Source organism: Amblyomma americanum, chromosome 5 (assembly GCF_052857255.1).
Source record: "Amblyomma americanum isolate KBUSLIRL-KWMA chromosome 5, ASM5285725v1, whole genome shotgun sequence".
Taxonomy (NCBI): Eukaryota; Metazoa; Arthropoda; class Arachnida; order Ixodida; family Ixodidae; genus Amblyomma; species Amblyomma americanum.
The window spans coordinates 57,565,704-57,592,800 of record NC_135501.1 but is presented as its reverse complement, the minus strand read 5'-3'; the positions used below and the strand labels follow the sequence as shown (position 1 = coordinate 57,592,800).

The window sequence follows — 27,097 nt, the reverse complement described above, 5'->3', positions numbered from 1 at the left end:
GCGCATATTTTTCAAAACACTTTTGTAACTCGCACGGCAAACGAAAATTGGTTGTTATTTCGCGAAAAGTTGAAGGAAATCGAGCATGCCTGCATCCCAAAATTTCACTTCAAAACAAGAACTGACTCCCCCTGGTTCACAAAAGATGTTAAGAAGTGTCTAAACAAAAAGAAAAAAGTGTACCGCAGAGCTAAGGAAGTTAACTCTGACAGCGCCTGGCAACAGTACAAAGACGTATCTGCTACGACCAAAATCACCATAAAGAAGGCTAAAAACAAATTTTTTAACCACACGTGTTAAGAACCAACCCTGCAATGATAAACCCTAACGGCAGCCATGAGATACCAGTATTGAAAGATGCGGACGGACGTGTAGCACCTCCAGAGGCAATGCCTGACCTATTCAACGAGCATTTTACAGACACCTTTACAACCGAATCAGTGCCTTTTAATTACCGTGAACCTCAACAACCGTTAGTGCTTCATCCATCAGAACCAATCATCATTAGAGCAGCTGGTGTTGCCCGAGCTATTGAGCGACTTCCACTTAATTGTAGCCCTGGTCCAGACGGTATCAATACCAAACTTCTTAAACTTACCGCGCACGTGTCGGCTGCCTTACTAATTTTAATATTTCAGCAGTCTTTAGATACAGGATGCATTCCCGATGACTGGAAAACCGCAAACGTCAGCCCAGTTTTTAAATCCGGTGATAGCACGTCACCGGAAAATTATCGCCCCATATCACTAACATCGATTTGTTGCAAGTTGCTTGAACATATCCTCTATTCAAACATAATGGCCCACCTAAACGCCAATAACTTGCTTATTGCTAACCAGCATGGCTTTAGGCAAAAAGAGTCCTGTCAAACACAGCTATTTGAGCTCTTAACAGATCTTCATGAATCGGTACACGAATTAATATATACTGATGCCATATTTATAGATTTTTCAAAAGCTTTCGATCGCGTTCCCCACATAAGACTAATGAAGAAAATTAAAAACCTACAACTGCACCGCGATATCACCCGTTGGATCGGAGAATTCCTAAGTAATCGCTCCCAAAGCGTCAAAATAAAGAGTATTCATCGAGCAGTTCACGAGTCATATCGGGAGTCCCACAGGGGTCCGTTTTAGGGCCAATACTATTTTTAATTTACATTAATGACATAGCATTTAACATATCATCTAACGTGCGACTGTTCGCTGACGACTGCGTAATCTATAGAAAAATAGTCACCCCCCTTGATGCAGTTATTCTACAGACCGACTTAGTGCGCCTAAATGAATGGTGCCAGCTATGGCAGATGGAAATTAATATCAAAAAACAATGTTGATGACCTTTTCCACGCGCACTAATATACCTTCTAATGTCTACACAATTAATGAGAATACTGTTGAAAGAACGGATTGTTTTAAGAACCTAGGTGTTTATCTCAGTGCTGATTTAAGCTGGAACACCCACATAAATCACTTCACAAACAAAGCATTTAAGAAACTGGGACTCATCAAACGTCGTCTATATCTTGCCAACCCCGAGACAAAGCTTCGCGCGTATTCTACACTCACAAGGTCAGCTTTAGAATATGCATCTTTAATATGGAGTCCAAGTAGCGTTTCATTAATTAACCATCTTGAGTCTGTGCAAAATAAAGCTGTGAGGGTCATCCTTTCTTCATACTCACCGTATGAAAGTGTGTCATTATTGAAGCAAACTATCAGTATTCCCGACCTTATCACTCTACGCAAGTTCTCTCGTTTATCGTTTTTTCATTCCGTGTACTACGATGGCTCCCCGTTCACAGCTGATCGCATCGCCCCTGCCCATCATGTTTCATTCCAGTCTGATCATTCCCACAAAGTGCAACCCATCTTCGCACGAACACTGAAATATCAAACATCACCCTTACTATTATCTATGGCAGAGTGGAGCTCGTTACCGGCTGACATAGTTTCTGAAACTGAGCTATCACATTTCCAAACAAAACTTTCATCGCACCTTGACCTACAAAATTCACCGTGATATTTTCAGTATTGTTGAAGCATTAAGTCTTATACCTATGTATCTTTCAGCGACTGCAGTGATGTGTACATGCAATTTGTATATATAGTTATTCTTTGTATTTGTTAACTACTACGTGCCAATAATCTGTATTGTGTTGTTTTCATGCCCTCCCCCACCCCTATGTAATGCCCACTTGGGCTTTAAGGGTATTTAAATAAATAAATAAAATAAATGTATGTATGTATGTATGTATGTATGTGTGTGTGTGTGTGTGTGTGTGTGTGTGTGTGTGTGTGTGTGTATGTATGTATGTATGTATGTATGTATGTATGTATGTATGTATGTATGTATGTATGTATGTATGTATGTATGTATGTATGTATGTATGTATGTATGTATGTATGTATGTATGTATGTATGTATGTACGTACGTACGTACGTATGTATGTATGTATGTATGTATGTATGTATGTATGTATGTATGTATGTATGTATGTATGTATGTATGTATGTATGGGGATCTGCGGCCACTGGTGGCACGTGTTAAGTTGCTCCTGCTTTGTTGTAGGTATCCAGCTCCTGCCGAGTACGTCATCGCCTTTGCCGCTGCCAGTCAGCAGCACATCAGTTCAGCAATCTGCGCCTTATCGACCTGCAAACTAGCCCTTGGTGGTGACAGCGGCGCTGCCGTCGTCTCCGTGACGTCATCACTGCTGACTGCGCCACCTGGATACATAAAAGGAACGGACAGCCCCCGGACTCTTGGGATCTGCGGCCACTGGTGGCACGTGTTAAGTTGCTCCTGCTTTGTTGTAGGTAGGGTTCTGTCTTTTTCTTTGTAGCTATATTTGTTAGTACATTGTGGCCGCTGATCCCGTTCTGGTCTGTTGGATGTTTGCAACTTGTAAACGCACCTTGCAAAATGGGCACTGATGTGAACACGTACCGCGCTCGCATTGGCACCTTTCTACCATCTTCACATCGCTGCAGTACATTAACCGTCCAAAGAAATACCGTTTCCGCGCTACTTCAAGCTCTTCTACCGCGACCTTCTTATGTACTAGCATCTGTATGCTTAGCGCTGCTCCTCCTTTCTGCTGGAGACATTGAGGCCAATCCTGGACCTGGAAAGGTAGAGGACGTTCTTAACTTGCTGAAAGACTTTATTGCTGAAAACGACCAAAATTTCAAGGCTACGACAGCCACGTTGGAAGAAATCAAGCGCGATGTTGTTGACATTAAATCACGGATTGATGTCATTGAGCAGAATATGGGTGGCGTGTCCGGCATTAAAGAAAATGTCTGTTCTGTTCATGGGGCGATTACTGAAGTCAAATCTGTAGTTGCAAGCACAAGCAATGATCTTGGAAATGTAGTTGACGATCTTAACAATAGAATGAGGCGAAACAACCTGTTGGTAAAGGTCATGCCTGAAACAGAAGGCGAAGAGTATGAAAATACCGAAAGCAAAATACTGGAATTCATTTCCACCCACCTAAAAGTTAAGCTGGATGCAAACGACATTGAACGAGCCCACCGCATCGGCCGGCGTCGCGATGATTACAAGCGTCCAATCATCATCAAGTTCCTAAATTTCAAGGTAAAGGAAGAAGTACTACGGAATGCTTTCAACCTAAAAGATGTCGTGCCCAAAATGTGGTTGGAAGAAGACTTTTCACCCAAAATCCAACTACAACGAAAAAAACTGAGGGATTATGCAAAAAGTATTTGGGAGGAAAATGAGCGATTTACTATTCGGTTTAATAAGCTGCAGTTGCGTGGTGCAACCTACAAATATGACCCCGCTTTGGAACAAGTTGTGAAGGTACTCGAACAAGAAGCGCGCAGTCCTAAATGACCGGAAATTCAAAGCAAGTTGTCATCCGGCAAGCTTCGAGAAATTTCTGTGCTTCTTGCAAACTTCCGCAGTATTGTTCCCAAACTTGACACCGTGAAAGGCATAATTTTTACGTGCTCTCCAGACATCATTCTTGGCACCGAGACATGGCTAACGCCCGACGTTTCGAACAGCAAACTATCACTTCCTGTGGACCTAACTGTTTTTCGAAAAGACAGGAAAGAGGGTAGGGGAGGAGGCGTAATGATCGCCATACGGAGCGATTTTCAGCCATGTCCCGTCGCCTTTGAAACGTGTCTTGAGCTGCTGTGGGTCATGGTTCGGCTCAAAGGTGTCACATATGTCATAGGTGCATGCTACCGGCCTCCAAACAGTCTTCCCGATTTTGTCGATCACCTGCAGGATGCACTAGAATACATTTTCGCTACATACCCCCAAAGCATTGTACTGTTAGGAGGCGACTTCAATTATTCTGCTATTAACTGGAAAACGTCATCTGTCACTTCCAGATCGAATCGCCATGAATGTTCCCGCCTGCTTGATACAATGACGGCGTTTCATTTAATTCAGCTGGTACAGGAGCCCACCCGAGGTGATCACGTTCTAGATCTGTTATTTACAAACCTTCCTACTCATTCCCGCACCTACGTACTCGAAGAGATAAGCGATCACAGATTCGTCCACAGTTTAGTACCCATGTACGTTCCTGCCAAGCATATTACGACCAAATGCATCCTAAACTACCCGAAATGCGATCATGAAAAAATAAACCGCATGCTAAGAGACTTTGCGCATATTTTTCAAAACACTTTTGTAACTCGCACGGCAAACGAAAATTGGTTGTTATTTCGCGATAAGTTGAAGGAAATCGAGCATGCCTGCATCCCAAAATTACACTTCAAAACAAGAACTGACTCCCCCTGGTTCACAAAAGATGTTAAGAAGTGTCTAAACAAAAAGAAAAAAGTGTACCGCAGAGCTAAGGAAGTTAACTCTGACAGCGCCTGGCAACAGTACAAAGACGTATCTGCTACGACCAAAATCACCATAAAGAAGGCTAAAAACAAATTTTTTAACCACACGTGTTAAGAACCAACCCTGCAAAACTCTGGCAAGTGATAAACCCTAACGGCAGCCATGAGATACCAGTATTGAAAGATGCGGACGGACGTGTAGCACCTCCAGAGGCAATGCCTGACCTATTCAACAAGCATTTTACAGACACCTTTACAACCGAATCAGTGCCTTTTAATTACCGTGAACCTCAACAACCGTTAGTGCTTCATCCATTAGAACCAATCATTATTAGAGCAGCTGGTGTTGCCCGAGCTATTGAGCGACTTCCACTTAATTGTAGCCCTGGTCCAGACGATATCAATACCAAACTTCTTAAACTTACCGCGCACGTGTCGGCTGCCTTACTAATTTTAATATTTCAGCAGTCTTTAGATACAGGATGCATTCCCGATGACTGGAAAACCGCAAACGTCAGCCCAGTTTTTAAATCCGGTGATAGCACGTCACCGGAAAATTATCGCCCCATATCACTAACATCGATTTGTTGCAAGTTGCTTGAACATATCCTCTATTCAAACATAATGGCCCACCTAAACGCCAATAACTTGCTTATTGCTAACCAGCATGGCTTTAGGCAAAAAGAGTCCTGTCAAACACAGCTATTTGAGCTCTTAACAGATCTTCATGAATCGGTACACGAATTAATATATACTGATGCCATATTTATAGATTTTCAAAAGCTTTCGATCGCGTTCCCCACATAAGACTAATGAAGAAAATTAACAACCTACAACTGCACCGCGATATCACCCGTTGGATCGGAGAATTCCTAAGTAATCGCTCCCAAAGCGTCAAAATTAAAGAGTATACATCGAGCAGTTCACGAGTCATATCGGGAGTCCCACAGGGATCCGTTTTAGGGCCATTACTATTTTTAATTTACATTAATGACATAGCATTTAACATATCATCTAACGTGCGACTGTTCGCTGACGACTGCGTAATCTATAGAAAAATAGTCACCCCCCTTGATGCAGTTATTCTACAGACCGACTTAGTGCGCCTAAATGAATGGTGCCAGCTATGGCAGATGGAAATTAATATCAAAAAAACAATGTTGATGACCTTTTCCACGCGCACTAATATACCTTCTAATGTCTACACAATTAATGAGAATACAGTTGAAAGAACGGATTGTTTTAAGTACCTAGGTGTTTATCTCAGTGCTGATTTAAGCTGGAACACCCACATAAATCACTTCACAAACAAAGCATTTAAGAAACTGGGACTCATCAAACGTCGTCTGTATCTTGCCAACCCCGAGACAAAGCTTCGCGCGTATACTACACTCATAAGGTCAGCTTTAGACTATGCATCTTTAATATGGAGTCCAAGTAGCGTTTCATTAATTAACCATCTTGAGTCTGTGCAAAATAAAGCTGTGAGGTTCATCCTTTCTTCATACTCACCGTATGAAAGTGTGTCATTATTGAAGCAAACTATCAGTATTCCCGACCTTATCACTCGACGCAAGTTCTCTCGTTTATCGTTTTTTCATTCCTTGTACTACGATGGCTCCCCGTTCACAGCTGATCGCATCGCCCCTGCCCATCATGTTTCATCCCGGTCTGATCATTCCCACAAAGTGCAACCCATCTTCGCACGAACACTGAAATATCAAACATCACCCTTACTATTATCTATGGCAGAGTGGAACTCGTTACCGGCTGACATAGTTTCTGAAACTGAGCTATCACATTTCCAAACAAAACTTTCATCGCACCTTGGCCTACAAAATTCACCGTGATATTTTCAGTATAGTTGAAGCATTAAGTCTTATACCTATGTATCTTTCAGCGACTGCAGTGATGTGTACATGCAATTTGTATATATAGTTATTCTTTGTATTTGTTAACTACTATGTGCCAATAATCTGTATTGTGTTGTTTTCATGCCCTCCCCCCCCCTATGTAATGCCCACTTGGGCTTTAAGGGTATTTAAATAAATAAATAAAATAAATGTATGTAAGTATGTATGTATGTATGTATGTATGTATGTATGTATGTATGTATGTATGTATGTATGTATGTATGTATGTATGTATGTATGTATGTATGTATGTATGTATGTATGTATGTATGTATGTATGTATGTATGTATGTATGTATGTATGTATGTATGTATGTATGTATGTATGTATGTATGTATGTATGTATGTATGTATGTATGTATGTATGTGTGTGTGTGTGTGTGTGTGTGTGTGTGTGTGTGTGTGTGTGTGTGTGTGTGTGTGTGTGTGTGTGTGTGTGTGTGTGTGTGTGTGTGTATGTATGTATGTATGTATGTATGTATGTATGTATGTATGTATGTATGTATGTATGTATGTATGTATGTATGTATGTATGTATGTATGTATGTATGTATGATAGTCATCAACGTATCTGAAAATACGTTCTACCCCTGTGTCCTTCAAGCTGGCTTCAAGGCGCCGGTCAAATGACGCCAGAAAGCTTTCACATAGGAGCGGTATGACTGAAGTACCTATACATATTGCCAGCTTTAGTAAGTAAAACTCTTTCCGGTAGCAAATGACAATGGAATCCAAATAAAACATTAGGAGGTCCAGAAATTTTTCAGTTGTGACGCCAGCAGTATTCTGAAACCTGACTTCGCCATAGCCCTCTAAATGTTCACGGACAGCTTCAAACAAACCGTCGCGAGGCACACGGTAAAATAAGTCCTCAACGTCAATAAAGAAACCAGTGGTGGCTGAAAACTTGGCTCCTTCCAGTACCTACACCACTTCCGTTTGAGCTTCGAACGCCGTAAGGGTCACCGCCAGCTATTCTGTCCAGTTGGCGCCAAAGGAATTCACTCACAGCTTTTTGCCATTTATATCTTTCGAACACAATGGCACGTAGTGGGCATGCAGGCTTATGCGTTTTTCCTAAAAACAAATTTGAGGCACCTGGTCTCAGCCGCTTTTGACGGAGTTAATATGTACCAACTAGCCCATCAGAAAGCCTTTATAAATCATGGCTGTACCATCGTGAGCACCATTACTAGAGGAGAGAATCTCTCCATCGGCAGTATTTCAATCGAATGCTCGAGGTCTGCGAGGCCACCAGCAGATTTCAGGCAGAGGATTTTCAATTACCTATTTCCTGTGCTTATAGCAGGTGAGCCGAATAACAGATATCCTGTTCGAGTGTCCGGTTATGATAATTTTTTCTATGAAGCGGCTGGGCATTTGAGCAAGTTACTACTGTGCGTCTGCCGCGACCTCACTTAAGTCCGGCATCAAATTCCTGGAGGGAGTAGCAATGAGTACGTTGCAAAAACGTTGAATTTGAATGAGCGCACAATCTCTATTTTAAGTGGCTACATCCTACCAGTGAGTGGATTCTATGCCATACGACTAAAATCACTAGTAGACAGGGATTGAGAGCCTTCGATAATAGGCGATTTCAGTGCACATGACCATGCGTGAGAAATCGCCGTTACGAACGTTCGAGGACGGGATATCGCCACGTTCATAGACAGTAGAGGTCTTGTTTTATTCAATCATGGCACTCAAACGTTTTTGCGTGGCACTGTCTACAGCAGCTGCCTGCACCTGGCATAGTATCCAGGCGCCTCTAATTGTCCGCAACGTGTTGTACTGATATTGAAACGTATGGAAGTGACCACGTACCAACGTATGTGCGGCTACGGTGGTTTCCTCGTCTTCCACATGATAAAATACGCTGAACCGAATGGAGTGCTTTCCGCATTGTTCTAGAAAAGAGCTATGAGAATCTCACTAACCCAACGGATATGGAGCAGCGTATTATTGCGGCAATGCACGATACAATGCGCTACATCTCGGCGCCCAGTTCTGCAGCTCAGGTGGTTGTGATCTACGCGCAGCTTCAGGCGATTCGTTGGCGGCAGAAAGAAAACAGTGATGAACTAAAGAATGTCTCGGGCCTTTGGGCCTCTTGACGTGCACAGAAGCAAATTTTTCTCTCGTATGGCAACTTTTTACAGATCATTGTTTTCTTCCTTGTGTTTCAATGTGCATGAAATAAGCGCCAGTTATTACCGCACCAGCGTTAAAGGCCCGATTCAATATAAATTCAGGTGTCAGCGTTGTCGGCGTAGTGGGCGAAAGATCACCGGCAAGACTCTGTCAGGTGGTTCCAAGAGAGGAATCTAGGAGGCAGGTGGGCCACCCAGGTAACGTGACTTTGTGGCGTCATCGCAACCTGCCCACCGGATAGGGAGCATAGTGGCCACCGTGGCAGGAGCAGTGAAATGAATGATTGGTGAGGGAGGGAGAGAGAAGGGAATAGAGGAGAGGTTGACCGGTGGTAACATGCCCCTGGCCTGCTATTCCACACTGGGGAAAGGGGAAGGAGGAAAGAAAAAGAGCGTGTAGCGACCCGCGCGGCCGGCATTGCGCGTGATGCCGAACAAGACGAAGTGTTCCCAGCACGCGCTAGGGGGAACGCTTGTGACCTTGGCCAGGGCCGGACGCTGCCGCCGCCGCTCCGCTGCTGTCTCCTCTTCGGCAGCCCTCCATAAATGTGGCCGCGATCGCCTTCATGGGCGACCTCCACAAGCGAATGAAGGTTGATGATGGCATAATAGAATGAGTTTCATGGATGATGTCCACACACACACACACACTGGCTGGCACTCGCATCACGTTGATTATATGCACGTTAAATTGGTCTTGAGCACACACCGGAGCATGTCATTAACATATACTGGAGTAGGGGCTCCATGAAAACGCTTATGTGCACACTCAAGAATGATGTCAGAGCTGTCACTGTGTATGCACTAACGCGGTACGTTGTATAAACTGCGTAGGTAGTGCACAGGCGGTCACAGACGGGTAGCTAGGCCTGTTTCACATAACATCCTGAGCACGGCCTTCGTCACACACTGCCCACCAGCACGTTTCGCCCTGGCGCCTAAAAGAGTTTCTTCAGAGAGATGGCGAAAGCCCAGTTATCTCACGGTAGCTTTCTAGTGTTCTCCTCTCATCAGTGTAGTTGGGGCACTCGCAAAGAAGATGTCCAATAGTCTCTGGAGTGTGGCATTGTACGCAATTTTGGTTAGATTCTACTCCGATCTTGTGAAGGTAGTGTTTGGTGCAGGCAACACCAAGCCGTTACCGGTGGTATAAAGACCTTCGACGTCACATTATCCTAGAAGGCAGATGAAATCGTGAGCTGGAGTCAAGCTTAGAGATGCGGTCCTATTGATGGCTCGAATCGTTCCGGTGCAACTGCATTCCGGCCTGCATTAAATGCTCCCGGAAGGCCCCAAAATGAGATCTGGAAAAGGCTATTTCAATGAAATCACCATCAGAATGAGCTAGCCGAGCCTCGGCATCAGCACGCTCGTTTCCCGCTATGCCGCAATGGCTTGGTATCCACTGAATGTGATGCGGACGCGGTGGAAAGCCTCAGCTAACAAAAGCACAATCTTTTGAACTAGCTGCTTGCAGGTCTTTCATAAGTTTCTATGACCTGTAATGCCGATCTGGAGTCGCAGAATATTGTCCATTGGCGCGCACTTGTGAACAACAGGACGGACGGTCTCTCGAATTTCTGGGAATTCTATTGTCGTAGATGACGTTTTATGCATTATCCTGAAATGGTGACCTAAGGCATTTCCAGATACTATGACCGCTGCAGCTGAAGTTGTGGTCGTCACGGATCCGTCCACAAAAACATGCTGTGAGTCACCATACAAAGATGCAATGTATGACAGCGCCAGCTGTTTCAGACCGACTGGTGGACTGTGCGTCTTTGTTATCCCTGGAATGGTTGTACGTATGTACGGCTTCGGTACTGCCCAAAGTAACACCTCCGCAATCTGGTGTGACATGTAGTTTATAGGCACCGCGTTGCACTGCATTCTAAGGGCTTTGGAAAAGGCTGAATCTGGACGCGCCGCACTAATATTCGTCAGGGTGTGATTGCCTGGTGAGATGTGGCAAATGCACGCAAAGGGGCTCCTGTTGAAAATAAATTCGCGCTGGGCAGGCGCGAGCCACATAAAATGTGCCCCATGGGGAAGTTTTGCATGGCAAACCCAAGCATACTCTGAAAGCACGAGCCTGTGCGCTTTCAAGCGCACGCAGGCCTGATAGTCGGACCCTCGAGAGAAGAAATTCACTGTATCAGAGAATATCGACCACCACCGCCTGGCACACGTTAAGTAAAGATCGTTCAGAGGCATCCAAAGATTTCCCTGCCATACACCGCACAACGCTTGCAAAGCTGTCGAGCTTTTTCTTGAGCAAAGAAATGTGCTTCGTCCAGGACAGGTCACGGTCTATCGTAACACCTAAGAATTTGTGATGTGTTACATATGAAAACAATATGTCCGTCGATTGTGACCGGGTACCACGCATTTAACTTGGGTGTGAAAGCCAAAATTGCCCATTTAGTTGGCGAAAGTTCAAGCCTCTGACAGTGAATGTACACAGATATAATGTAAACGGAACGCTGCAACCTTGCTTGACCTGTGGATGCGTGACACTTGATGTCCGCATCCAAACATCGTTTGCGTAGACGAATATCGAAGCAGTGTTCGGTAGTTTTTTGAAAAGCGCGAGATTAAACAACGTTGGACGGAGCACTCCTGGGCAACATGGTGATCTGCTTTGTCTCCTTCAAGTGTCTCCATGTAGACTGTCCGGTTCGTCGAATAGCTTGCAGTCCAATGGTGCAAACATCCGCCAATACCATATTCGAGTGCATTTAATACTGCTTTGTGTTGAACATTATCGAATGCGCCCTTGATGTTGATGCCGGATTTGCCTACGTGTGGAAATGTTCATGTAGGCGGCACCTGCCGTTGCATCAAAGAACGATTGGGAGAACATACCTGAAATTCAAGTCGGTTAAAGGATAAGTACGCACATTTGGTTGCGCTCGTAAGTGCAGAGGATGCGTGGCTCATTTGGGTGAGACTAGAATTAAAGGTAACAGTGCCGACACGACTCCCAGTGTTAGCCTGGAAGCCTACTGTATTAAGAGATATGTCGACACTTGCAACAGCACTCCCTCATTATCACTTTTTGCAACAGAGGTCGACTTTTTAGAAGCATCTAACGTTTGAATTTTTTATGACTTGTTGTTTGCTTGGGCTTGATGTTATCTTTCACTATTGTTCTCTCTCCCCCTTTCACCTCATTTCCTCTCCTTGTTTAAGGTGTTCCTTCCTTCAATAAAATTCAATTGATAGTCAGCGCCTGTGTCTCATCCTTTCTTTTTCTATGGTTGCATACTTTGACGCTGCTTCTTTTTTTAGATATCTGTATTTCCTTCATCTGTATTGCGACACAAGAATGTGGGCTGAACTTATCTCATCACCTGCATTATCGGAGTGACGCAGGTAAAGAAATCTAGAAAGTACCCAGAAAATAATCTGTAGCTTTCTATAAATACATGGGAGCGATTGAAACCCTGGGCCGAAAACCCAGGGATGCAGTCCGCTGGATTTTTGTTGCAAAAGTGTTCTTCAAACCGACGCCGTCGTGTGCTAAGCCGCTGTAGAATGACACTGGGTAGGCTTTCGTTTTCTCTAGAGAAGATAACGTCGCTATAAACTTCCTAGATTCCAACTGCAAATATTTGCCGTCGTCCATGCGTGTGCTTTGTGTGTATGTGTTTGTAAGTGTAGCTATTTTATCATCTGCGGCCTTTTATGTGCGGCAGATTCCCATCCCCGGAGTCGGAGCCTGCGGGTCGGCGACAGAACGCAGCCGGCGCGGCGTTGCGGTTCGCAACGACGTTGGCCAGCAGGGTGGCGGTCCGGAGCCATCACGTTGCTGCTGCGCGTCATGGCACGCTGTGGTTCTTCCGCATTAGTCACAGAGACGCCCGCACTACTGTATACCCACCACAACTTCGTCCTCTTTCCAAGCCAGGCTACCCCAGCAGCGCTAACACCACACTAATAATGATGATAAATTTGTTTGATTTACCTCTTGATGTTCATCGAGTGTCACCACGAATACAACTCATGCAGCTCTCTGCTGGCACCTGGTCGGCCTGCGTGCGTGTTTCTTGAGATGGTCAAACAAAAAGTGTATTTTTTTTACAGCTACTCTGCACGTGCGCGGATCTTCTGCTCTGCCCTCTCTCGCTTCTCTAGTCGAAAACAAGCCACTAATACTGCATATGCGTAGCAGGCGTTAGTGACAGGTTGAAGCGACGGATGGCTACCGCTGAAAGCGCACACCTGCACTTTGAAAGATAGTATGCGTCTCAAGTAAGTGGGCGGCGCCTGCGACTCACGAGAGATTTTGCTTTCAAGCAGTTTTCTGTCTAGCACCGGAATCGGCTCGAATCATCTAGAGGGCGCCATATCTGGTGAAAAAGCCTAATTGCTTCCTTAGTACCACAAGCAATGAATGCGGTGAAAAATATAGTTTGAAATATGGTTTATGGCATATTAGGTTTAACGTCCTAAAGCGCCTCAGGCTAAGGGGGACGCACTAATGAAGGGTACCGGGTAATTGCAACCACGTGGAGCTTCTTAGCGTGCACTGACATCGCACAGTGAACGGCCTTCTAGCACTTAGTCTCCACCAAATTACTGCCGCTGCGGCCAAAAATTAACCCGCGTCTTTCCGGTCAGTATCCGAACACCATAATTAGTGAGACACTACGGTGGCGAGTTTAGAAGAATATGCCCTCGCGCGTGTGTTTCCATGCAAGGAGACGTGCGTTTTTGCACAGAACATGGCGCTTCTGTTGATGAAAGCAAAAGAAATACAAATTTAGATATCGAATTCTTAATGGGGAATCTTATATACTCGGAAAACATATTCTAATCTGAAGCGATAAAGGTCTAAGAGAGACAGACTAAATGATGCCTACGTCTCCTTATTTTCGTTACCGAGAAAAATATACTTAATAAGATAAGCGTAATTGTCATTGTACTTCGGGCGGCTTCATTGGTAGAGCAGCTGTCTTGCTCTTTCCTTTGAAATAAACGCAGTTGTTCGCGCGTAATGTTAAAAGAAAGATATACCATCAAACGTTGTCTTTTCAAATACAGCACTTGCAAAAGTGCTTGCTTTGAAGCAAAATACATACATACTTTTCTACCTGTGAAATCCCGAAATTTGTGCGAGCTATGAAAATGCCCCTTTGAGACAGGCAAGGGAAATACACTTCTGCATTTGTTAAGGTCAAACACGTGCAAAATGGTTCCACAAGCCGTACTCGCAACGCATTCTTCGAGTTATGTAAAGCTGCGCTCAACTGGTCGCTCTATATCAAAGTGAAACAGCTGTAGCTTTGTTGCTAGAGAAGATTTCTTCGCACATGCCGCCTTCATGCCTTCGTCTTGACCTACACCCTGACCCCTAAGATTGTCTCTAGCCATATAGGGTCAGAGCTGTGTTGTAGGACCTGGACCTTCCACATCAAGCTCATCTGCCTCCCTCAAAACTTGATGTCCGGTTTCTTTTCGTAATGATATTTGCGGAAAGCTGAAGTTTTAGCTCTCACAGGACAATTAAAATCTTAGTTAGTCGAATGTGCCCAAGAACCACGCTCGTATACGACATTATGCAATGTGCCTCTGCCCGGTGATGTATGTGAGATATAAAGCAACGACTGATGTTCTGCCGGGAAAATTTTCCTGGGGAGACTCATATAAGACTCATGTCCTACGGTTTCCGTGGGACACTATTAAACTTAATTAAGTCTTATTTAATCAGACGCAGACAGTTTGTCCAAATACATGAAGAGAAATCGAGTAACCGACCGATAAAATCTTGTGTGCCGCAAGGTAGCATCCTTGGTCCGGTACGTTTTCTTTATTATATAAATGATATTGTAGCAATCAGTAATACCCGTAAGTTCTTTATCTATGCAGACGGTTGCACCATATACGTGGAAGGAAAGGATTTGGGAAGCATTTTAAGACAGGCAAGCTCTGTGTGTTGTAGCCTTCAAGAGGGGTCTGTAACGAATAACCTAGTACTAAATGAATCTAAAACAAAATGTGTTCTTTTTCGTGCAGCAGGGTTTAAAAAAAAAGTGGCTGGAAACATTACTTTAGGCCCCTACTCAATCACAGTCGAAAAACACGTTAAAACTTCAGGAGTAATTTTCTCAGAAAACATGTCCTGGAATGAACATATTAACGCTATGTGTACAAAAACTCGCAAATCAGTTGGCGTGCTTAACAGAACCCGGCATTCACTTCCTGTCGCCATAAAAAACTCATATACCATTCTCTTTTCCATTCTCATCTCTGTTACTGTGTGTCAGTTTGGGGAAGTACGACATCACAAAACCTGCATAAATTGACTATTTTACAAAAGAAAGCAGTACGAGCCATACAAAATGCACATTTTCTTGAACATACGGAAGGATTTTTACAGGCACTTAAAATACTTAAAGTGGCAGACGTGTATAATAACAAACTACTAAGATGCTATAAAAGTGCAGTCCATGGAAAACTGGACTCATTTTTACCAAATGACAACCTCAAACGCTCCCACTACGTGTACCCATATAGACACCAACCGCCATGTCAACTACCATTCTCACGCACAGAGTACGGTCGGCAACGGGCAAGTTGTACTCTACCTAAACTAATAAACTACTTTGATCAACTAGGTATCGATGTATTTACACTAAATAATTGGTCCTAAGAGAATTACTCTTGTAGGTAATATGCATCACATTTTACTAGACAAAAATGAATTAAATATTCAATTACAAGTGCAATCGTGTTTTTCTGTGTCTCTTGTGTACTGCATGCATCTGCCTTCCATTATTTACATATTTGATAACCATGTGCTATTTCGACACAGTTTTCAGTTACAACATATGTTATCATAAATGACAGATCTGAGTGATATTTCTGTCTTTTTAACTCTTGATCAGCATAGATTACTTGTCTTTTTTTCTTTTGTTATCAGTGTGTGTGCATGCGCATTTTTTTTTACATGTACTATAGCCTGTCGCTGCTCGAGGGGCGGACGGGGCTTTTGTCAAGCTGCGAAACTTTCAGCTTTTTCTCCGCCGCCCTTTTTCACCACCTGTACACTTTGTTGGTGAAATAAATGCTCATTGATTGATTGAACGTTGAAATGAAATGCGCTTAGACCGGAAAAGTTATTTATTTATACCGCGAAAACTAAATGCGTTATGCTCCTAGCAGACGGCGAAGTGACGGCTCTATAAAGCTAGCATGACGTTAGTCATTTTAATATCTTTCACGTTGATAGCAAAGCTTTTTTATGCTATATTTTTCCTTATTTTTTTCAGTCAAACATGGCTCCTACAAGCGTCTTTGCCGTCATTTGTGGTGTCGTCGCTCTGGTGGAAGTGAATGGCTGGGTTGATTGGGTGGAGACTGACCCTAACAGCGATCCGCAGTACCCTCAACTGGTGCAGCACGCAATCGAGAGATACCCTCTAGTTCTTGACACACATTATGGCATGATGACGAAGTTGCTGACGGTTAAAGAGCGGGTAAGTGCATGGCCAGCAGATGGTTTCATTGCGCTCGATAAAAAAATTGCTGTTTGAGGGCTTCTTGCCCATAGTAATTGTTAAATATATAATGTTTTTAAGACACCCTTCACCGGACCTCCAGAGTGCACCGTAAAACTAAAATATTTGCTGTTTATAATAGTTTCCTTGATTAGTGTAGTTACAGATTTTGTTGCTTAAGAATGACACATTTTTTCAAAAATGCCGGTTTGAACTTCGGTTAAAGAAATGCAAGTGAGCCTGTCTGAACTTTGCTTTTTAATCGTCGAGGTTGTTTTAGACAGAAGCTATCGTCGTGCTGCCATGAATAAAAAGAAGCCAACTTAACCAGAAAAAAAATGACGCGGATTGGGTTAGTGGTGTTTCGGCTTCCTTTTAGAAGAATCAGTACCGCTTTTAGACGGATGTTATTGATTTAAACCTGACGCCTACGTAACTCGCTATCTATACATAACGCAGACAAGATTCGCAGAATGAATAAAAGGAATACAGAAGACAAGGAACAAACAAGACAGGACTGTGCAGCACTTCCAACTGATTTTATTTCAAAAAGCTCGACGTTTAAATACATTCAGTTATCATGAGGTAAAACCTAATCACAATCATCCAGAAAAGCCATTTCATTCTCCAGCACGAAGATGCCGCTTGCTATATATACACGCGGCCACCAGCCGCGTCTTCCTCTTCCTTCCACTGCGCCTTCTCCCAAGGCGAGCGGCGGCTCCCCAGCTTATATCCTCCGCCACGGCGCAGCCTATAAGCGCAGAGCGCATGCGCTCTTCCTTTCCTCGATATGACCATCGGCGTCTAGAACGTTGTCAACACCAATGACCACAATGAACGCCGACAGCTTTCCCTTTGGATATTCTGGATTAGCTGAACTAATCCACAGTAATTTTTTGTAGCAATAGCTACATTACGGTAGCGTTTCGAGCCTTCAGCGTGGCGGTGGCGGCGGCCCCACCCTGTGGCTGCACCGCCATGCTGTCACGTCATTGGTCACGTGGTGTGGATCACGTGGCTCCGTGGCTGATCACGTGGTTCGTCACGTGGTTGGTCACATGACCAGCCACGTGGTGCGGAGCAGCCGCGCCGGCGAAACCGAGCTGCCACAGCTCTGTGCATGCGCCGTGTCAAGTGGGACGAATATGTAGAAGGAACGCCCAGCGAAACGAAGCGGCGAAAGACTGACTTTGCAATTCAACTGAGCAAATTCCACTGGGGCCAGCTGTAGCTATCGTATCACTCCAGGTTTAATCAGAGCGAAACCACCGCCAATTTTTTTTTACGAGTTATTTGCACTGGAAAGATTGCTTTGCCCGCATGCTTATTGAAAGCGCGTGTATTGTGGCACGATGTAGCCAAATTTTGTCGAGCCACAGTGCCAAAGATAATTGCATTTTCGAAATTCAAGCAATCTGAGGTTTTCCTTTCCTTGCTCAGTATATGAATATCAAGAACCGTCTGCCCAGCATATCTATACCATAAAACTGTTATGGCCATTACTAACGACCGGCCACAAATCTCTATTAACTTTTTAACTCTGCAAGTTAAAAAGTTAGTCTTTAAAAAAATTAGTTAATCAGCTTACTACTTAAGATAATTCGCCTGTTTTCTGGCTTCCGCCAACACTGGCAATACTATTCTGAAAAAGCCATATTTTTGCCTCAAAAATCTATTTCTGAAAATTATTGAAACAATTCCCAGAAATGCCAGGTATATTTGTGCGTTTTTGCTCGGAATAAAACAGTTGAGAGTGGCGCTCACTTCCGTCCGCCTTACTCGAGTCTGTGTGTTTCACGCCTGTAACCAAAGATGAAAAGAGTCACTAAATCTGCATATAGACATTAACTGATTAAAAGAATCGTTTCATGCCCTTGCAGGCGGTAAAGTTGATGTTCTCCACAAAGTGTCTGCTAGTGACAGGACATATATATTCGACTGCGTGCCCTTGGGGGAGGGGGGGGGGGAGGTGAAGCTACCTGATGCTGAGTGCTGCGTGAGCTTGTTCACCATCGGTAGGCCTCTCTTTGCTTGAGGTAAAGGCAGTTTTCTACGCCCCCGCTTAGAATGATTTTTGAAGCGCGTAACTGACCTTATTGAAAACATTATGTTCAATACCTCCATTCATCAGAACTCGCCTCCAAAAATAACCGTAGCCAAAGCAGACATGAAAGATAGCCACTACAATATGAGTGTGCATAGAACAGGTTCGAAGGTATGCGACCGATATAAAAGTTTAAGCGCAGCCAGATAGCGATCATATCAGTTAAACAATAACATGCAGAAACTTCAGAGTACTGAGATAGAAAATTGGGCGAGGTATTGGGTGCAGCAGCGCGACGGGACGAAAGACTGAACGGAACGAGGAAACACAGCGCGCGTCTGTGTTATTTCTCCCTTCTTTCTATCTTTTGTCCGGTCCAGCTTGTCCTCCAAATATACAAATCCGTACTTACGCAGTCCTACCAAAGCTATTGCCGAAATCTCATTTCTTTCACACTGCGATCACCGTAAATCGGCCCCTGTCTTTTCCCTGCCGTACTGGGACGAGTCTAAGTTCTATCTGACGGACGACAATTCATTTTCAAACCAAGAGCAAACATTAGATCCCTGTCGTTACCTCGGTTGTCTTGCGCAAAAGCGACAGCAGGGTGTTAATCGCGCGCCGCTACTTACTAGGAAACGCTCTTGTGAGAGACTGAAATGGCCAGCCTAACCTTAATATTACGATACTAACATTGATCCTCGTCGGCATTGTCTTCTGTGGCCGATTCCCGTCATGGCCATAGTTTTGCATGCCATACCCCTCCCCCCAATTGGCTACGGCAATTTAGGATAGCGTTTTTAGTTACACGTTGAAATGATGGGCGCCCGTGCAGCGCTTGTATTGTTTTAGCTAGGGAAACCCTATGATGAATTTTCGAGAATAAGCAGACTTGAAGGAATATATACTTGCGCTTAAATTTTTCCAAGTAGTTACGCATCAATCTTTTAAAACCAAACAATGCAGAAATCGGGGATAGTTGGTTGTACACAGTGATGGATTCGACATTCTTCCACTAGGAGCAAGGGACAAAACAATGATCAACAATGCCTGTATTAGCACGTGAATACATCGCTATTCAAAATTTAAAAAAAATATGGTACATGCTAATATGCAGTCATACTACTTGAAAATAAATGCTGGCTATCAAACGAGCCTCCAAACATGATACTATCACGCCATAGTCACGTTTTACAGGTAAAGACAGCGACATTGAATGGAGCGTTGACCGCTAGAAAAAACTATAGACGCCTTGATGCTTACGCATAAAGTGCACCTGTTCATACAGTGTTCCTACCAACGTTCTTACAGAGTTTCAGTTTCGAGGCTTTCTATACCCGCCGCTCGCTGTCGAGCCTACTGTGGACGCCGCTAGAACTGACTGAGCTGCAGCAGCGCTTTTCTATATTGTCACGTAGTGGTGACGGGAGTCCAGGTATGGAGGAAGGCAGCGAAAGTGCTTCTAAAAAGTAAGCTGTTTATTGAACTGACCTGCACCCAGAATGGGCTGGATCACTCGTCGACGGCGAGAGGAACAAGCGTGCTCGGCGGTTGTCGCACAGAATGTCTGCCGCTCTCGGCCGTGTTCAACTTAATGCTGATAGCGAACTTTCGAGATAGGGCGTGCAAAGTTACTACAAAATTCTGGAACAAAGTAGAATCAGCGCCGCGTGGCTGGGATCAATCTAGATAAATCTGATCGCGTCTTGCGATAAAGCGGCGTGCCGGTAGCTTTGAAGAATGAACAACGCTATTACCCTCACCGCCGTGGCTCATCCAAATTCGGCCATTGCTAGCGCAATTCGAAATCCTCGCGCTTTCAGGAGGGCGCATAGTGACATCAATCAAATTGCGACACTCCGTGATGCACCTTCTAAGCCACAAATTCAGTCCCGCCCATGATGCAGTGCTGAGCGCTCCTCCAATTCGCTCGTCCAGTGTGGGCGAGGCAGACAATGTCACATAGTACGCTCGGCACTAAGTGTCGCGATTTTAAATGACGTCGCTCGTCAGCCTCCGCGCAAGCGAGCGGGTTTTCGAATACTGCGAGAAATAGCCCACATTAGTTACGCCTCCACAGCGAGGGTGATCGCATTTTCGAAATTCTAAAAAAAAAAACGACAAGGCTGTTACAAACGGCGGCTAAAGATCGGTAATTCTATCTATTAGAATTTAGCTAAACATTTTCTAGTTAACAATGATTGGCGTGTTTGTTTCACGTCCGCCGACACTGGTAATATTATGCCGCAGAAAGATTCTGTTTACCTCAAAATTTTTATTTAAAAAATATTCACTGGCTTTACTGAAACATCTGGTATACAACTCAAGGCAATAGATATGGAGTTAGTAAGGTTAGCTAGTGAAACTGGGCGATCACTGATAATCCTTCAGTTACTTATTATATTTCGATTCATTGTTTAGCGCTCAAGTCAATGGTAAGGTGTGCCATATGATGGGCACCATAATTTTATTTGTTTTCCATATGCGCCATATGGAGAAAATATGGAACGGAGTCGATAAGGATTATATGAACAATGCGTATAGATAAGGACTCAGTTCGTGCACACCATGTAGAAATGATTCAGAATTCATACGAAGGCATAGAGAAATTAAACTGATATAATAGGGAGAAAATACAGATTTCCGTATATTTTTCAGTATTTATAGACTTCATACTCTCCGTTTACATAATACTGTTTCGCAGGGAACGTTACAGTAGGGGCATATAAAACACAGTGCACGAGCATCTCATTATTCAGCCTGTCATCCATTGGGTGAAGCAGTCAGGCGTTTGCTGTCTGCCTGTTTTTCCTCCGCACAGATCGGGGAGCCAACTCTTTACCAGTTCGTCTTCGTCGCTGGACCAACGAACTGCACCGCAGCACGTGACACATTCAGCCGCACAAGCTGCCAGCTGCAGCGGGAAACTGTGAGCAGTACCAAATTTTCGCTATTGTAAAGCAAGTGCTTGATTACTTCAATACAGGCGCTTGTTTTCTCGGTTTGTTGTAACTGAGAATTTCTTGCGCATCTTGATGCCAGAAAAATAACTATTCGAAAAGGCATACTAAGCCAGGCATAAGCAGGCACACTTTAAAAAGTCTACGGAAGGCACAATTTTATATCTCAGAAAAAAAAACGAATAAATAAATTGAGCGCCTAGACTGGAAAGACAGGTGTCATAGAGCGCTAGAGTGTGCCCTTCGCGCATTTCAACCGAAGCGGTGGCTTAGTCATTTGAGCATCCGTCTGGCATGCGGGAGGTGCGGATTTCGATTCCCAGTGCCGCAGGGTACCCGCCGGTCATACAATGGGCACAAGCATTCTCTTGATCTGATGCTCGGGTTTCTTTAGAGCCAAATGCTCGGAAATGGGTGTTTGAGCCTGTGTTGAGTAGAAGCAAAAAATGTTGTGCCATGGTACTTTTGGCCACAAATTCATAATATTATTAATCATCATCATATGCGCATTAAAGTCTATACATTGTACAGACACTCCCCTTAGGATGTCCAGTGTCTGATCATTAAAGTCTTTGGATAGATCAGCAATTTGAACTCTTGGTCCTCATATATCTGAAAGGCGATGCTTTTCAGTTCTTGATCACACTGTTGCGAAGCGAAGTTTTGCTTCTTTTTTGATGTTGTGGCTGATGGCGCACGGTCACACCTTTTCCTGTTTGCTGCTCGAGAGTTTACTAGCTTAGTTTGCACAAATAATAATGACGCGAGGCAAGAGCTGCTATATAGTTTAGGACCGTTAAAGAGAATTTGGTGCCTTACCTAGACAGTTTCATCTACACACTTCAGTGTGGGACAGAGTGAGAGGTATACTGATCCACAGACCGCCAAGTGCATTTTCTGCTATCGCAGCGCCTTTCTCATTTGGGGCACATGTTCACTCGGTAAACGTTTTTATTTCTGCGGCAGCTGTCGTTTTTAAGTGAGGGTACGGAGCAGCGCAAAAACATGCAATCACACAAGAAGGACAAGACGCGACACGAGCGCTGACTGAAAACTGAATTTTATTGAGAGGAGGCACGCCTTAAATAAGGCGAGCAACAGAGGTGAAAAAGCAGCAGAGCGGACAATCAATAAGGATACCAGCAAGCACTCAAACGTTAGCTGCTAACAAAAAGTCTATTTCAGCTACAAAAAGCGATAACGAGGGAGTGCTGATGCAAGTTTCTGCATATTTCTTGATATAGTAGGCTTCCAGGCTAACACGCGCAGTCTTGTCGGCACTCTTCCCTAGAATCCTAATCTCAGCCAAACGAGCCACGCATCCTCTGCACTTAACTACGTGCGCAACCAAATGTACGTACTTATCTTTTAATTGACTTAAATTTCGGGCATGTTCCACCAATCGTTCATTGATGCAACGGCCAATTTCGCCTACATAAATCTTTCCACACGTCATGGGAATGGCATAGATCACGCCTGTTGAGCACTTGACAAACGGTGTGTCATGTCGTATCTGGCATCCTCTTTTCTTGGAGCCACAAATGCGCGGGCACAACTTTCCCAGCTTGTTGGGTGCCGAAAATACAACGGACACCACATGCCTGTTGGCCACTTTCTTGATATTGTGCGAAGTCTTGTGCAGGTATGGCAAAACCACACGCTTATCAGCCTTCCGACTGTCATCATTCAGTCTTCTTGTACCCTCACCTTCATTTACAGTCCTTTTAAAACGCGAGCTATTTTTTTGTAGTAGTGAATTTTTGGCGACATTACTGAGTAATAAACATACAAGACAAGCCCTCAAGGCACTAATGGACGAGAGGCTAGATGCTTATATTGTTGTGCGTGTGGGGATGTGTGTCGTTCGAGCTAATACTTCAGAGAAAACCGATACAGTTACGAGCTCAGCCTCAAAATATCATTCTGCCTTAACGTCTGGCAAGCACTGCATGCATACGAGCGCCCTGCCATTATAACATTTCATTGTTATCTATATGCACTGCTCAAATGAGTCAGTGCGTCTTCTCTGTATGCAAGAAGTAACGTGCGCCAAGAATATTTAGAAAGCAATGCAGTAGCGCTTACCACGACAATTACAATATGTGCTAAGCAAAAAAAGACTCAGAACAAGGAAATTTGTAGGTCCCTTTATTACCATTACCCGGCTACTTTGCGATAGCACAGGGTATTCTTAATTTCAATGCTTCTACTCTCCCTCTATTTCATGCGGTTTGCTGCATGCTCGTCTGATGACGCTTCCACACGTACGGATGGAAGGTGAAGACCACGCCTTCAAACTACAGCGTGAGAGCACAGCATGTTCATTCCATTGGCGCTTCTTGGACGCAGCGACAGAGGATGCGCTCTGCTATGCAAAATTTCCTTCATGAAACGCAGCGACTCCCATTCTAATTTATTTTTCCCGTTCTCAGTCAGTACGGCATTGAAACATTACAGCCATTGTATACTATTATGCACATTAAGCCATTGTCCCGTCTTTGATCTCCAAGTTAACAAGACCCCTGCCCTTGAGCCTTATGCTATTACCACTCCTTTTCCCGTCAAAATTTTCCTGTATCCAGCAATTAACCGCCTGTGTCTTGGCCACTCCCCCGCTGTGGGTATATGCCAGCACTGTTTGAGGCCTACCTAACCTACCTACCCACAGCGTGAGAGAGGAAGTTCCACACGCGTGAACGCGGGTATGTGACAAAGACGACGGCATTACAACAGCTTCAGAGCTTGCCAGTTCGTTCAGGCAAGATGTTAAGATTTCTTCTCCCAAGTGATTGTTCATCTGAGGGAAGTATATGAACCGACCTACTTTAAACCAGAGTGGCACTCCCTTTTGGTGATGCGCTCAGCCTTACCTCGCGTCTATAGTGCTCTCTTGCTCTGTCTATTGCGATGTGTTTCGTGGAATTCCCTAAATGTTTTGTAAATAATTATGGTAATGTAATTAGAATACATTTTAATGTAATAAATACCATGCTTAAAACAAAGCTATGGCAATGGCGTAGCAGTCTGAAGCAGCGGTTTTTTTAACGCCGCCGCGGGTTCGGATCCCTCTCCCCCAGCTACGAAATTTTTTTATTTCTTTAGTGCCTTCCCCCCGTGCGATGCTGGCTTTGTGCTGCAGCGAGCCTCTTATTCTCTCGCTCTAAAAAAAAAAAAATATTCTCGCCACTTCAAAATCAAAGGGGTCGGTAAAATTCAGCATTTGGGCTAAATAATGGTAATCACTAACTCCCAGACTCTGGAGTGAATGATTCCTGTGGTTGCCATTTTAGTGCCCTAGCGCTTCCACTCCGCTGAAAAGCGGTTGGCTGTCTGTTCGAAACCTGCTTCTAACACGTGGGCTTCCTTTGTCACGTGACGTTGTGACACCATCACAAGCTCCCCACTGAATTGTGAGCAAATTTACTGCCCACCGTAGTAGTTCAATTAATGATTAGTCACGAGAGATTCCTCAGTAACAACATGGGTCTCACAAGCCCCACCGATGGCAGCAGCCGCCATCGCAGGGAAGTGGCGCGTGGCTTAACTGTAGCACCTGTGCGCCAGGAGCGGAATCAGTACTCCCCGGGGATCTGTGAATGTAGAGAAGGACCAACTCTACCACAGTACAAGTCTAAATGATACAATATCATGCAAAATTACATCATATGATATATCAACTAAAGTAAGCCAATTCAACTCAGGTAAAAGTACAGAAAATGAAGTTTAACCATGCAAAACCAGGGCTAATGGTGCTAGTGCACGATAATTCGTGGTGTACCCCAAACTAAACCGCCCAGGATTCTTTTTTCATTTCTACGCATTACCCAAACGATGAGTGTCAATTCCCTACCATGTCTGCAAGGAATTTGGTTCATAATGCCAGGCGCGCGATTACGTGGTCACATGTCTCGCCAGGGACAGAAACAATCCAGAAAAATGTTCCTGTTATTTGGACAGCAGTGCATCTTCTTCTTTAAAGCACCTCATACAATGCGAGGCGGAGCAAGAGGCGATTCAGGCCAAGGTCGTTAAGCTACTGCTTAAGTTTCATGGTAAAATCAGAATGGTTGGCTTTGCCCTCCAGACTTTGCGGCACTGCTTTCCTATAACGCAATTCTAGCGAAAACAGAAAAGAAAGATGATACGACAGTACTGAACTACTCACAGCGTGAATGAAAAAAATCCACACCCACGCCGCCAACAGGCTTTGATTCGACAGTGGAATTTCGTAGAAGCATTATAGGAACATACCAATATAGGAATATAGGAACATACCACCAGTTTTAGTTCCGATTTAAATGTTTTCAACATCATCATACTTTAATCTTCTTTATATATTATAACGTTTGCTGCACTTATCACGAGGCTGTTTCTACGGCAGCAACACTCTATACCCATCACCTTTTAAATTATTATCTTTATATGTTGGCAGCCCAGCATCCTCACGCGCAGGAAGCATGCCATCGTACTGATTCCAGGTGTAACCACTAATATCGTAATATTGTTTAAACTTTATTCGTGGCATCATTTTGAGCGTTGAATAGGTTAGTTCTAGCCTTATATAAAATCACGATGGCCGTTTTCTGCTGGATGCAAAAATAGAGTACTGCAAAGCTGCCTGGTTGGAAAATTTTGAAAAAATTGGTCATGTGACCAACCAGGTGACGAACCACGTGAGCAGCTACGGCGCCGCGCTGCCGGCAGCTGCTCCGCACCGCGTGACCAACCACGTGACAGCCTGGCTGTGCAGGGTGGCGGAGCCGCAACCGCCCAGGCGCCGCCACGCTGAAGGCTCGAAATGATACCGTAATGTAGCTATCGCTACAAAATATCGCTCCTTCACGTCGCCATATACAGCAATACTAAAGAAACTTGAACTAATAGGACTAAATAGGAAAGCGTGGTAAAAGAATAACAGGGGTGAATACAGAGGGTGTGGAAACCCTCATTAGAGTTTAGTTCACTGTGGTAACCGACTTTCGTTTAAATATTCTTGCAGGTTATAGTGAACACCTTGTGCAAACTACCTAAAGTAATGGCCTCGTAGCCAAAAATTCATGCTATAATGGCACTCAAGATACCACTGACAAAAAATTCATATAGGGCGACGATCAAAGTAAATAAGATATCGCGTGTCGGCTGCCCAACGGGCGCCTTTTAAAATCATTATTTTCTCGTCCTCGCTGTTTCTTCGTTGTGTACCATACCAGTCAGATGGGCCTCTGTCGAACCAAGATACTACTAGATGGTTAGTAAAAGGTTCGTTTGGAATATTTGTACTCGGTATGAGCCCTAATGCCGATTAAGCGACATCAATTTGCTCTTTTATTGCATTTCAGCCCACACATCGGTGCACAGCCGTCCTCGAGGACAATTTGCAAGAGCACACTCGACGAGTGTGGGAACTTGTGTGTGAATATTTAATAAACATTTGAGTTCCTACGCACAACGATGCCTTATTAGTGCTTGGACTGTATCCAGGATCGCCACAATCGTTTACTAAGTAAAGGTGATTTGCCATCACAAACTACCAAAAACCAATATACCTAGTGCATGTTGTTTGCTAGGAAGATTACAGGGGCTTCGAGGCTCATATAATCAGTGGTACATCACGCACACCTGTTATCTTTAGCGACAATACGCTGCTGTTATACGGCTGAGAGTCACAAATTGAGTGCGCATGACAAA

The 27,097-nt window shown here is 44.1% G+C and overlaps 1 protein-coding gene across 1 annotated transcript in view; it reads left to right on the top strand.

Annotated features, from left to right (window-relative positions):
• The window catches only part of LOC144133899 (uncharacterized), a 47,714-nt gene extending 20,870 nt beyond the window's left edge, over nt 1-26,844 (top strand). The window contains exons 2-4 of the mRNA XM_077666959.1: nt 16,175-16,381; nt 21,271-21,378; nt 26,749-26,844. Of these exons, the coding sequence (XP_077523085.1) occupies nt 16,181-16,381; nt 21,271-21,378; nt 26,749-26,844 (405 nt within the window). The 5' untranslated portion in view covers nt 16,175-16,180. The remainder of the gene's footprint in view (nt 1-16,174; nt 16,382-21,270; nt 21,379-26,748) is intronic.
• The last annotated feature ends 253 nt before the right edge of the window (nt 26,845-27,097 follow it).